This window comes from Mustela putorius, unplaced genomic scaffold, assembly GCF_011764305.1.
Source record: "Mustela putorius furo isolate JIRA1106 unplaced genomic scaffold, ASM1176430v1.1 tig00000224_pilon_pilon_pilon, whole genome shotgun sequence".
Classification (NCBI taxonomy): Eukaryota; Metazoa; Chordata; class Mammalia; order Carnivora; family Mustelidae; genus Mustela; species Mustela putorius.
The window spans coordinates 32070769-32085654 of record NW_025421321.1 but is presented as its reverse complement, the minus strand read 5'-3'; the positions used below and the strand labels follow the sequence as shown (position 1 = coordinate 32085654).

General features: G+C 36.2%; 1 protein-coding gene across 9 annotated transcripts in view; it reads left to right on the top strand.

The window, feature by feature from the left end:
- LOC101686034 (WD repeat containing planar cell polarity effector) overlaps positions 1-14886 on the top strand; it is a 531713-nt gene that overhangs the window by 199075 nt on the left and 317752 nt on the right. For all 9 annotated transcript variants that reach the window (XR_006606054.1, XM_045077902.1, XM_045077899.1 and 6 more), the window contains one exon: positions 5712-6321. Coding sequence is in view for 8 of the 9 variants with exons in the window: in XM_045077902.1 (XP_044933837.1) it covers positions 5712-6321 (610 nt within the window). In the remaining variant the exon portion in view is untranslated. The remainder of the gene's footprint in view (positions 1-5711; positions 6322-14886) is intronic.

Genomic DNA, 14886 nt, shown 5'->3' with positions numbered 1-14886 from the left:
CCTGTTTCCTTCCCCAGATTAGGGAAGTTTTCTGTTATTATTTGTTCCAATGTACCTTCTGCCCCTCTCTCTCTTTCCTCTTATTCTGGGATCCCTATTATTTTAATACTGCTTTGCTTTGTGGTATCACTTCTCTCTCAAAGTCTTCCCTGTGATCCAGTAGTTTTTAATCTCTCTTTTTCTCAGCTTCTTTATTCTCCATCATTTGGTCTTCTATATTATTAATTCACTCTTCTGCCTCATTTATCCTAGCATTAGAGCCTCCATTTTCCATTTATTCCATCTCATTAATAGTCTTTTTGATTTCCACATCATTAGATTTCAGTTCTTTTATTTCTCCAAAAGGGAAGTCTCTGGTTTCTTCTACGTTTTTTTCAAGCCCAGTTAGTATCTTTATAATTGTTATTCTGAATTCTAGTTCCGACATCTTATGTCCATACTGATAAGGTCCTTGGCAGTCAGTGCTGTCTCTTGTTCTCCTTTTTGAGGTAAGTTTTTCTGTCTTGTCATTTTGTCCATAGAAGAATAGATGAACAAGAGAACAAAATACTAAGATAACAACAATGACCCCAGAGAAATATACCCTAAACAAATCAGATGAGATCCAAAACCAGAAAAAAAAAGAAGGAACATAATCAGACAGGTGGGTGGACAGAACAGAGCCATACATTGGATCTTGTGTGTATTTTCATCTGTTTGTTAGAAAACTAGATGCTGGGCATCTGGGTGGCTCAGTCAGTTAAGCGTCCGCCTTCAGCTCAGGTCATAATCCCAGGGTCCTGGGATCAAGCCCTGCATCAGGCTTCCTGCTCAGTGGGGAGCCTCCTTCTCCCTCTGCCACTCCCCCTGCTTCTGCTTGCCTTCTCTCTCTCTCAAATAAATAAATAAAATATTTTAAAAAAGAAGACTAGATGCCAAAATTCTAAATAAATAAAAACTTATATATGTATAAAAATGGCATTAAATACAATGAAAGGATAGAATGTAACTGTCAAAATGAAAATGAAAAGGCAAAAAAAAAAAAAAGGAATATAAATAGACAGGTTTTATTTGTTTATTTTATAAATAAACAGAACAGAGCAATGCACTATATCCCAAGTGTATTTTGGTCAGTTTGTTAGAAGAATCTACATCTCAAAAGTGTAAAGAAAGAAAAGCTTATATATATATTTATACACACACACACAAAAATAAAATACATTGAAAGCATAGAATGTTACTGTAAAGATGAAAATTTAAAAAGACTTTAACAAAATGGAAATTAAAAAAAGAAGAAAAAGAGGGGCACCTGGGTGGCTCAGTCATTAGGTGTCTGCCTTCGACTCAGGTCATGATCTCACGGTTCTGGGATTGAACCCCACATCGAGCCCCACATCGGGCTCCCTGCTCCTCAGGAAGCCTGCTTCTTCCTCTCCCACTCCCCAGCTTGTGTTCCCTTTCTCGCTGTGTCTCTCTCTGTCAAAGAAATAAATAAAATCTATTAAAAAAAAAAAAGAAGAAGAAAAAGAAACAATATAATCAAACAGGTGAGGAGAACAGAGCCATAGACTAGATTCTGGATGTATTTAGGTCTCTCAGAAGAAACTGAATCCAAAATTGTTTTAAAAAATATATGTATGTGTATATATATATATATATATATATATATATATATATATATGAAAATAAAATTAAATAGTGCAACCTCAGGGAAAAGCAGTCAGTCACTCCTGTTTCTCTGGTCTCTATCCACTCTCTACGCTGACCCCAGCCTGTTACCAAGTGTTTCTTTCTCAGGAACATGACCCTGTTTTGAGTCTCCAAATCCTGCAGATTCCTGCAGCACACACCTGCAGTGCTCTTCCCCAGGAGAGGAAGGGGAATCTCCCCAGTTCTGACACTTCTTGGGCCCTTGCTTATTGATCAGTCACCCGACGGTGCCATGGTTGGGGGTTTATAGCAGTTCCAAGCTGAGAGCCCACTCTTGGTCTAGCTGATTACAACCAGCTTCCCACTTAAAATGCCTGGGAACTCTGCCACACTCAGGCAACCCTGGTCTTCCTGTGACCCCTCTGATCCTGAGACCACACTCTCCCACCTAGGATTCTGCCCCACTTCACCACCTGAGCACCTTTCAGGCAAGGCCGTCCCTCACTAAATCAGACTTCTAAAAGTTCCGATTTTGTGCTTCGCTGCTCTATCACTTTCTGATAGCTGGCTTATGGAGGATCCTTCCCTGCGTGGTTTATCTTCCCATATATCACCTTGGATTCACTTCTCCACATCTCCTGTCTTGCAAAGAGTGAACGCTTTTCTATTTGTAGAGTTGTAACTATTCTCTTTTTAGACCTCTGTTTGAGTTTGCAAGTGTTCAGAATGATTTGTAGCTGTCTAGTTGAATTCTTGGGACCAGATGAAACTAAGGTCTCCTACTCTTCTGTCCTGGACTCTTTCTTAATCTTTAAACTTCTATGGTATCTTTATGTCATGTAGACATTTTCTTTTCTTAAACAGTCTTGAGCTATTTAGTGGAGAAGATAGCAGGTGATCCTCTGACCTTGACTAGCATTTTAGAGTTATCTGGGATCGACAGTGGAATTTTTCCTGGTACCAATTCTAGTGGTGGGAGGGGGGTTTCACCCATACCAACAAGCAATTCTTGTACACCAACAGGGTATTGTAATTCTGATACTATTTACCTAGAGATCTCACAGGTTAAGGGCTCCGTCCTAAAAGAGTGCACCCCACTCTTACTTCACATGCCAGTAACAAAACCCTTTTGGTACCTGTGCTTCTGACCTACCAGCTACAGTTTGGAAGTTCCCACAACCACCTCCTTGTACTTCAGATGCCAGTCTAAAAAACAACCTAGACTTCTGCCTGGCTGTCTGTAAATCAGAGATTCTTCTAGCCCCTCTTTGGGTTTGATTTATTTGCCATAGTGGCTCAGAGAACTCAGGGAAACATTTTATTTATTAGATCACCAGTTTATTATAAGAGGACATAACTCAGAAACTGCTAGATAGAAGAGATATATAGTGCAAAGTATGGGGAAAGGGCTCAGAGCCTCCAGGCCCTCTCCAGGCTTCCAGTCTCCTGGTAGCTCCATAAATTCACCAACATCAAAACTCTCCAAGCCCCACCCTTTTGACTTCATTACATAGGCAGGACTAATTAAATCATTGGCCATTGGTGATTGAGTTATCCTCCAGCCCCTCTTTCCTCTGGGAGGTCTGGGGATGGGACAAAAGTTCTGACCCTCTGAACACTTGGTTGACAACCAACCCCCACCCTTAGGTACTTCACAAAAGTCACCTCATTAACTTAACAAAAGACACCTTTTCACTCTCAGCACTTAGGAAATTCCAAGAGTTTGGGACCTGTGAGCCAGGAGCTGTGGAAGAAGACTAAATATGTATGAGAAATATATTTTGGTTATCTGAATAATCATACATAAAGATTTCTTATAAATTGCAATATCATACTTACCCTTTCTTTTGGTGAAACTACAGAGCCTGTTGGGTTGACATAAACCCTTGGAAGTCAGGAAGCCTGCAACCCTTCTCTCTGGACCTTGTGCCTAATTTGTAATATACCAGGACTGCCATCTGGCTAGGCTCTTCCTTTTAGGCTTTCTCTGTATGAGTACAGGCCCTATTCAAGTCAGATGGCCTCTCAGTTTTCTGCCCAGAGGCTTCCTTTACAAAACTTTAAGCTTTCTGGAAGTATGGTATTTCAACCAGCATTATATTATGCATGTGTATTTAATTCATAGTTTTTTTTTTTTTTTAAAGATTTTATTTATTTATTTGACAGAGAAAGATCACAAGTAAGCAGAGAGGCAGGCAGAGAGAGAGGAGGAAGCAGACTCCCTGCCGAGCAGAGAGCCCGATGCGGGACTCGATCCCAGGACCCTGAGATCATGACCTGAGCCGAAGGCAGCGGCTTAACCCACTGAGCCACTCAGGCGCCCTAATTCATAGTTTTTTTTAAAAGTTTGCTGCATACCCACTACCTGCATAGTTTTTGGCTAGCTGCTACATAGGACACATAAAAGAAGTGTAAAATAGATGAGACAGGGTTTTTTAAGCTTATAGTAAAAAGGAGGATGTTTGTTCAAATATTAGAAGTAGCTGCGCCTGGGGGCTCAGTGGGTTAAACCTCTGCCTTAAACCCAGGTCATGATCTCAGGGTTCTGGGATTGAGCCCTGCATCGGGCTCTCTGCTTAGCAGGGAGCCTGCCACTCTGCCTACTTGGGATCTCTATCTGTCAAATAAATAAATAAAATCTTTAAAAAAATATATTAGAAGTAAATGAAAGGCTGAATGTTCCAAGCAAGTCATTGGCTAAGTTACAGTGGGGAAGAGTGAACAGAGGAGGCGCCAACAAAGAGAAAGGTTGCCACCCAGCTGGAAGGAATCCAGAAACCAGAATAGCATTTGTTCTAATTCTTCAAGGGTGAATGTGATTGGTAGGAAGAACTGAGTCTCTATGTGGATTTCAGGCAAAGAACATGAGTTAAGTTGTTAAAAGATAAACTGAAGCATATTTAAAATTTTAAGAGTTTATTTGAGCAAAAATTTATTCTAGTTGGGCAGCGACAAGCTAGAAGTGGTTAGGAACTCTGCTGAGAGAAACCAGGGGATAAGCTTATATAGAAAAAGTGCAGAAGTGAAGAAAGGAAATTATTTGATTGGCTAAAGCTTAAAGCCTAGTTGGCTTTTTGTGGTTAGTATCCTTAGCATTTTGATTTTATGAATGGTCTATTTTATTTCTTAATTCTTCTGCCCAGGTGTTCCTTGTAGCCTTTTCTACCTACAATAAATATGATTTAAAATTTTTATTTCATGAATAGTGACAAATCATATTACTTATCAGGTCTTAATTTTTGTTTTGTTTTAAAACCAGTGCATTATTATATAACATTTCTTTCTCTTGGTCATTTGTCTACTTAACAACCTTCAGATCATTTCTGAAAGTAAAATATTTCTATAAGACTGTTAACAGGGTTCTAGTTCTTTTCCTTTGCCTACTCTGCCCTACTAATTAGAAGTGTTCTGGTAAGTAATTAATCAAAAATTTCAGAATTGGGAAGGGTGGTGGATAGGAGTGAGATTAGCTAAATTGTTTAAAGTCCTTTATTCTTTTTTTTTTTTAAGATTTTATTTATTTATTTGACAGAGAGAGATCACAAGTAGGCAGAGAGGCAGGCAGAGAGAGAGAGAGGGAGGAAGCAGGCTCCCCGCTGAGCAGAGAGCCTGATGTGGGACTCGATTCCAGGACCCTGAGATCATGACCTGAGCCAAAGGCAGAGGCTTAACCCACTGAGCCACCCAGGCGCCCCTTTATTCGTTTTTTAAAAAATTTAAACTTATGATGTTTTTAGGTATTCTGCTAACCATATTATCTTAGTAAAAGGCCACCTTGTTAATTTTTATATATTGAACATATTTGTCTTTAAGTTATTTATAGACTTTCAAGAAACAATGTGTTAATGTTAAAATCTTATAATTTCTGTAGCTGTATTCTATATGTGCCACATATTTGTATATGTTCTATATGAGAGAATTATGTATGCAAAAATATATAGATATACATACTTATATGTTGCTGATGTTTAGGGTGATAATTGATGCTCTTCAGTATGATGATGGATTAATATGCAGGCCTGTGTGTGACAACTGAAGAAAAACCAAGGTCTGCGTGAACATAAATGATACATTTTTTACAGGTCCTGAGTTGTGTCCGCACAGAATGGGATCTACTGGATGTTCGCTTTGGCACCAAACAGCCTTATCAGGTGTTGACAGTGGAGAACTCCATCAGTGTAGACAAAGAGCCCATGGCTGACAGCTGCATCTATGAATGCGTTCGGAACAAAATCCAATGTATATCAGTAACTAGAATACCACTAAGATCAAAGGCCATTAGCTGCTGCAGGAATATTACTGAAGACAAACTAATTTTGGGCTGTGAAGATTCTTCAGTAATTCTGTATGAAACTCACCGTAGAATAACTCTCTTAGCCCAGGCTGAACTTTTGCCTTCATTAATAAGTTGTCACCCAAGTGGTGCCATTCTACTAGTTGGCAGCAACCAAGGGGAGCTGCAGATTTTTGATATGGCTTTATCCCCAATTAACATCCAGCTCCTGGCCGAAGACCGCTCACCCAGTGAGACTCTACAGTTCAATAAATTCTTTGACATTTCCAGCAGTCTTGTTCAAATGCAGTGGATAGTTCCTCAGGTGGTTTCTCAGAAGCCAGAAAGTGGGGACATCTGTGATCTCCTCTTCCTCAGGTTTAACAGAGGACCTTTGGGTGCACTTTTGTTTAAACTTGGTAAGTCCAGAACGTTGGTGAGTAAGTAAATTAAAATGTTCATGATAGTGACGTTATGATTAAGAGAATAAGACCATTCTAGAAATGGAGGTTTTCTATGTTACTCCATAAATAAGCTTGGCTTTTAGACATTTCATATAGTTCCTTTTTTTCTTTTTCCAAGTAATCTCTATGCCCGAACTCACAACCCTGAGATCAACTCATGTGTTCTACCAACTGAGCCAGCCAGGTGCCCTCATATAGTTTCTTTAAGAAAGCTTTGTGGATGATTTTCTAAAAGTTAAGGAACATTAGTGAACAATTTGGAAACTGCATTAATTGCCCATTGTGATGCACAAAAAACTTAAACTCCCACATTTTATATCCAAAATAAATACATATGTGGATATTTTAAAAGTACTTACTATGCCTGTTAAAAAGTTCTGTTTTGGGGCACCTGGCTGGCTTATTTGGTTAAGCGGCTGCCTTTGGTTCAGGTCATGATCCCAGGTCCTGGGAATGAGCCCCACATCAGGCTCCCTGCTCAGCGGGAAGCCTGCCTCTCTCTCTCCACTACTTGTACTCTCTTGTGTCAAATAAATAAATAAATAAAATTTTAAAAAAGTTCTGTGTTGTAGGAATAAAATGTTTTTTTCTATTTTCTATTACTTAGATAATAGGTATCCATTGCTTAGACTGGAATGTGTAAGACAGATGTTTTAAACAAAGAGAAATTGGGGCACCTGGGTGACTGAGCTGGTTAAGCAGCTGCCTTTGGGTCAGGTCATGATCCTGGAGTCTTGGGATCGAGTTTCACATTGGGCTCCCAGCTCCATGGGGAGTCTGCTTCTCTCTCTGACCTTCCCCCCTCTCATGCTCTCTCTCTCTCTCTCAAATAAATAAATAAAATCTTAAAAAAAAAAAAAGAATGTGAATGTTTGGAGAATTTGGTTAGAGAGTTGTATAACTTTTTTTTGTTTCCTTTAGATAAAAATATTGACAAAGATTTTTCAGTATTATGAAAATCATGTATTAATGTTGCCCATTTCAACCAGGAAACTTTTTTTTAATATATTAAATATTTTTAAGTAATCTCTACACCCAACGTCGGGCTTGAACTTACAACCTGAAGATGAAGGGTAGTATGTTCTACTGACTGAGCTATCAGGCACCCCTCAACCAGAAAAGTTTGAAATAAAATTGTAGTAGTATGATTTATTTGTCTTTTGCAGTTTTGCCTTACCAGCTATGCCCTATAATATTCTTTAGGTAGTTTTGTATAACTTAGCATTCTTGAGAGAACCTCACTTAGATTAATTAATTAAAGCTAGATTTTAACTAATGTATATATTGCAACTTGAGAACATAGAAAAGTAAATATATTTCTAAGCCCATTACATGATTTGTTTCTGTCATACAAGTTAAGTTTTTAAAGACATTGTAGGATTTGTTAAATAGCTGTCAGTCTACTTTTTTTTGGTAACATATCTAAACCTCTGAAATTGAACCCATGAAATAAATCTAGTTGAAAATGACTTGATTAACCTGAAAGATATAATGAATATAATGTCAGGGCTATATTCTTTCCACATAATAAAAATGCAATTAAATATCTTTATAGTGTTCATGTTGTCCAAGAAAAAAATGTTTGGAATCTCGTTTATTGTAAAATAATCCAGTTCTACTTTGCCCAGCTACATGTTTAACAGTTGTATGTCTCCATACACAACACTCATTAAAGTGGATGTTAGATGTTTTGCATGTCTGTTAAAACACACACACACACACACTCTCTCTCTCTCTCTGTCTCTCTAAATTACCCAGTTACCTGTCAAACAAAAGGCTGTCTGCCCACATATACCTAGCTTTTCTTCAGCCCTCCCTTGTGGGCCTACTCACAACAGCTTTGCAAAAAGCACAGCTTTCTCTTCCTATCTCTAGCACATTTGCCTTCTTACTAAAGTAAACAGGCTCTCAGTGTAGGGATTTAGAGGGCTTCCTGCTAATTGCCAGCTTGTAAACTTAATTGGACTGTCTCCCTGGGCACTGTTCCTAAATCAATTAGGCAATGAGTTGGCTGTCACCTCTTTTTCCCAAGAAGGTCTCTTGGAAGAGAATTATCCAATAGAAGTCAAGCATTCAAATGAAAAGGTGATAACTTCTGCAACTGACATTTATCATTTAATTTTATTTTCAATATGACTCTTAAGTTTTATGTGATAGGGGAAATTTTACAGGCTTACAGACTCCTTAAAAGATCTAAATATGGAGTTCCCCAGAATTTTTAAAAAATGTATTATAAGATTAATATTTATTACAGATTATTTTTTCTAGGAAGAGTTGATTCCTTGAAACAGTAGATTCCAACTAACAGATCTTTTTTTTTTTTTTTTAAGAAAACCCTGTTTAAAGAACAGATTTTTCCTAGGTTCTGCTACTAAATACATCCAAAAATTTTAATATACTTCTTGAATTAACACAGTGCTGATTCTGGGCATCCATGTGGAATTTTCATGTATAATTCAAGTTACTGCATATATAAACAGGTAGTTGCATGTGCAGTTTCTCCACTAGGGAGCATTTACGGGATTTTTTTCATAAGCTTGTTATGCAAGCCTGTGGAAAATTTGACATGCAAGGTGTAGCTTACAATTTAAGAAGCTGACATAGATCATAGTTTAAAATAGAATGCTGTCATATGTAAACGTGGTAGTGGCTGGTGCCAATATGCTAAGATTTTTGGAGTTTGACTTTTAGAATAGGTCAGTGTAATGTTGAAGGAAAACTTTTGTTCCAAGGCTAGGACTTCCATTCTAAATCCTTATAATCATCACACAAATGTTTCAGGTGAATAAAAGGCCACCACTACTGTTAGAAGAATTTCAAGAGCATGTCTTCCTCAGGAGAGAGCTAGAAGTATCATCCTCCTGCATGGAAGCCAGGAGGTAACTGTTTTATGTAAAGCAAAATGTAATCAGATTTCTTTGCTTGACAGTCATTGTCCCATACTTCCACATATGTGGACTGAAATTAATTTTCAAAAGAGGAGTCCCTAATTATATTACAGAGATATTAAAGCTTTTGCATTCTCATCAGTACCTTTTTCAACTTTCACTGCTCTCTTTAAACTCATATGATCAGCTCCCTGCCCTCTCAACAAAGAGTCTTACCTTTTAATTGGCACTTCACTAAGTTTATCTGCTCCTCACTACCTACCCACTCCCCTAATCAACAATTTACCTTGAACATAAATCTTATTATCATGGATATAAGTCTTTCCTTCTCAATGCAGTAGAAGAGGAGCCCTTCCTCTTATCTAAGACTAATTCCACCGCTAGTTCCAGTCTGGATCCCACTGCATTCCTGTGGATCCCTTTATGTTGTCATCCTCCCCACTTCACCTGTGAATCTTGTTACACCAGTAGATATAGGCCCAGCCCACACCATAAAACAAACGTCTCTTCCTTAAACTTGTTTCTCCTGTTACTAATCAAATGGTCTTTCTTCTTTTCATAGTCAGACTCACTAAAATAATAATGAACACTGACTTTCTCTGCTTCTTCACTTCCCATTCATTCCTCACAGTACCAAATTTTGACCTGAATCTTTAGTGTCCTGGAACTGCTCTTGGAAAGGTCACCAGAGACTTCCTACTTGATACATATAGATATATATCAAGTAGAATATATATTCTTTCTTTCTTTTTCTTTTCTTTTTTTTTTTTTTTTTTTAGTGTTACTTGATGACTTTTCAGCATTTGATGCTTGCTGACCCCTTTTACTGTCACAGAATTCTCATCATACTGCCCTCTGTGTTCTGAGATACACCTTTTCATCACTTTTTCATACTCTTCTTCTGGATACTCATGAATATGTTGAGGCTCCCTAAGGTTCCAGTTTTAGCTCTCCTCCCATTTTATACAGAGTGAGAGTTTCTAATTTTTTTTCCCCCAAACCTGTTTCTTCTCTTTTATATTCTCCATTTTGGTGGATAGTACAGTTACTCAGATGGAATCCCAAGTCAGAAATCATCCTAGAATCCTTCCTCACCCGAATGCCATATTCAGTCAGTGGCCAAATTCCATCAGTTCTACCTTCTAATACTCAGAAACATCTCTTTTCAGCTTTACTGTCATGACCTAAATCTCGACCTTCCTTGTTTTCAAGCAGTGATCAAGTTAGTAGCTTTCTGTCTGTAATATTCTGCCTTCCAATCTTATCATTCTGCCCCACAGTTAATCCCCTGAACTGCCACCAGAGTGATCTAACTGCAGATTTGGTCATGGCCTGAAATCTTTCAGTGGTTGATAAACCTTTGTTTGCCTCTGGGCTTCATTTCCCCAGCTGTTTTTGCAGGAGTGTAGCTCCCCATCCACGGCATGTGCTCTCACACCCTCTCTTTCCCATGGTAGTTTCAATAGTATTCCATCCCCCTGGAGTGCCCATCTAGTGCTCTAACTAGAGCCTGCAAAGTTGGGAAAAGTTTAAATCTTCTAGTGATTATATTAAGCAAGAAATAATTAAAACTAACCTTTTCCTTCTCATAGGATTTTGAAAAGCAAAGTCAAAGTGTGTGTGTGTGTGTGTGTGTGTGTGTGTGTGTGTGTTACTCTGTCTAAAAAACAAGTAGTATGATTTTTTTCTCTTAATATTTTTGTGGGAAGTATGTTTTCTTCAGAAGAGTTATTTTTAATGAACTATTGAAATATTACAATTTACCCCAGTGGTAATTGGGGGTAATTTATTGCTGGAAAGAATGTCAGATAATTTGATGTCTACTCATCTTAAAATTGGATCTCATATTATTTGAAATGGACTGTTATTCCAGATAGCATTCTGCTTTCTTTAAACTAGACTGATGATGGGGTTTTAAGTCAAGTTTATTGGGATATCATTTATATAAAATAAAATGTACTCATGCCAGATGTACAGTTTAATGAGTTTTAACCAATATATATTCTCATGATTACCACTACAATCAAGAAATAGAACATTTCCATCACCAGAAATTCTCCCAAACCCCTTTGCAGCCGTTCCCCATCTTCCTCAAACCCAAAGAGCACTGACCTGCTTTCTGTCATTACTGGTTAGATTTGCTTTTTCTAAATATCATAGAAAACAACTCATAAAGTAGATTTTTTTAAGGTCTTACTACTTTCACTCAGTATTTATCTGTGAGAATCTTCCATATTAATGTGTATATCTAAATTTTCTAAGTAATAATACTGAGTAATACTCCATTGTATAGATAAACCACAATTTGTATATTGTTCCACGTGTTAATGGACATTTGGGTTTTTTCAAGATTTAAGCTAATATCAATAAAATGCCAGTACTTTTGTGTATACTTATTTATATTGACATATGTTTTAATTTCTCTTGGGAAAAACAGGAGTAGAATGACTGGGCCATAGGTTAAGTGTATGTTTAACTGAAGAAGAAACTATTTTGGAGTTCTAGTTACTCTATATCCTAACACTTAGCATTAATGGTCTTTTTAATTTGGGGTGTTCTAATGCGTTTGTAATGGTGTTAATTTGCATTTCCCTGATGACTCTTGAAATTGAGCTTAATTTTATATGCTTACTTGCCATGTATCTTCTCTTATGAAGTATGTCTTCAAATCTTTTGCCCAAATTTAGTTGGATTGTTTATTATTGAGTTCTAATTTTTATATACTGAATACAAGTGCTTTGTAGATTACTAGTATTGTGATATTTTCTTCCAGCTTGTTATTACCTTTTCATTTACTTAATAGTGTGTTTCAGATAGCAGAAGTTTTTAATTTTAATGAAATTCTATTAAATTCTTTATGACTTGTGTTTTTCATGTACTCTATGAAGTATTTGTCTAACCCTGTTTTCTTCTAGAGGTTTTAGGGTTTTAGCTCTTAGAGTTAGGTTTATGATCTGTTTCAAGTTAATTTATTGCATATGGCATGAGGCATGGATTGAAATTAATTTTTAAATATGAATATTCATTTGTCCCAGACCCAATTGTTGGAAAGATTGACCTTTCTCTGTTGAATTGCCTTGACCATTTATGTTTCTATGAACAGACTCTGTTTTCTCCCACTATTCTACCTATATTTCAGTGAGTACCACACTGTCTTAATTACTATAGTTTTACAGTTAAGTCTTGAAATCAAGTACTGTTCTCCAACTTTGTTCTTTTTCAGAATTGCTTGGCTACTCTAGATTCTTTGAATTTCTATGTGTATTTTAAAATGAACTTGTCAGTCTCATAAAAACACTTGAGATTTTGATTGGGATTATGTTGAATCTATAGTTCAATTTGGGTTGGAATGACAGTTCAACAGTATTGAGTCTCTCAATCTGTGAACACAGTATCTCTCTGTACTTATTCAGATCTTTTAAAATTTCACTCAGCAGTATTTTTCAAATTGTAAATATCTTACATATATTTTGTTCATGGTTTTGGGTACTACTGTATTATACTATACACTGTATAATATTTTAATACTGTATAGTATTAGTCCTATGTATTATTTTAATACTGTATGGCATTAACACTGTAAAGTATTTTTAATTATAATATTGCATAGTATTTTAATTACATAGTATTTTTAATTATAATTTTAATTGTTCATTGGGATTATATATAAATAAAATTTTAAAATATTGACCATGTATCCTGCAACCCTGTTAAACTCATTTCTTCATTGTAACATTTTTGTAGATTCTTTAGGACTTTCTGAGATGACTATAACAATAGCAATTAAAAACAGTTTTATATCTTCTTATTTAACCTGTATGTCCTTTATTTTTGTTTCTTTATTATATTAGCTAGAATCTCTAGTACAATATTAAATTGAAGTGGCAAGAGAGGACATCCTTGCTTTGTTTCTGATCTTAGGCAGAAAGCATTTAGTTTTTTTCACTATAAGTATTATGTTATTAGGTTGAGGAAGTCCCCTGACCTTCCTAGTTGGCTGAGATGCGTTATCTTGAGTGGATATTGAATTTTTTCAGGTGCTCTTTTTTGCATCAGTTGAAATGATCATGTTTTTTCTGGTCATATGGTGAATTATATTGATTAGTTTCCAGATGTTTCAATGGCCTTGCAGGTGTGGGATAAATCTCTCTTGTTCATGATACATGATCTTTTTAATATATTGCTGAACTTGCTAATATTTTTTTTTGTTTTTTTGTTTTTTTTTTTGAACTTGCTAATATTTTGTTAAGGTTTTTTGTATCTATTTATGGGAGATTTTGGTCTATAGTTTTTCTTTTCCTGTGATGTTGCTTTCATTTTTTATATCAGTGTAATGCTAACATCATGAAATGAGTTCTCTGGTGCTCCCTCTTCTTATATTTTGAGTTGTGTAGAGTTGATATTATTTCTTCTTTTGATGTTTGAGAGAATTCACCAATAAAGGCATCTGGGAATGCAGGTTTTTGTATGTGTGAGCACATGCATGTATGTGTTTGTGCATAAAAGTTCTTTAACTATGAATTCAAATTTAAATTATACAGAGTCAAGTTATTTATTCCTTCTTGAAAGAGCTTTGAGAGTTTGGATCTTTCAAGGAATCCATTTCATTTAAATTATATTTATTTGTTTAAAGTTATCCATATCAATCACTATAATTTTTTAATGTCTGTAGTTCTATAGTTTCTTGATTGTGGTAAGTTGTGTCTGCTCTCTTTTTTTATCAATTTAGACAGATGTTGGTCAATTTTACTGATCATTTCAAAGAACTATCTGTTGATTTCATTCGTATTCTTTATTTTCTGTTTCTTATTTTCATCATTTCCATCCTTCCATTTACTTCAGGGGTAATTTGCCCTTCTTTCCAGAGATTCTTAACTTAAAGCTTGGTTTGTTGATTTTAGATCTTTCTTCTTTTCTAATTAAAAAAGCTAGAAGTTTCCCTCTAAATACTGCTGTAGCTGCATCTCACAAATTTCAGTGTTATATTTTTATTTTTACTCATTTCAAAATATTTTTTAATGTACTTTGTGATTTCTTCTCTATTTTTATTAATATTATTATTTTTAGTAATCTCTACCCCTACCATGGGGCTGGAACTCGTAACCCTGAGATCAAGAGTTGTATGCTCTACTGAATAAGCCACCAAGGTTCCCCTGTGATTTCTTCTTTAAATCATAGTTTGTTTACTTATTTATTTAACATTTTATTTATCCAAAAGAGAGGTAGAGAGAGCACAAGTAGGGGAAGAGGCAGAAGGGGAGAGAAAGGGACAGTCAGACTTCCTGCTGAGCAGGGAGCCCAATGTGGGGCTCCATCCAAGGACCCTGAGATCATGACCTGAGACCTGAGCTAAAGTCAGACTTTTAACCACCCAGGCACCCCTAAATCATAGTTTGTTTGTTTTAAAGAATGTTGATTAATTTCTAAATGTTTGGAGAACTTCCAGACATCTTTTTTAATTGATATCTATTTTAATTTCTGTTGTGGTCAGAGAAACTACTCTGTATGATTTCAAAGCAGCTAAATTTATTGAGGCTTGTTTTATCGCCCTGAATATACCCTATCTTGGTTGATAGTCTATGTACATATAAAAAGAATGTGTAGTTTGCTATTGTTAGGTGAAATATTTTAT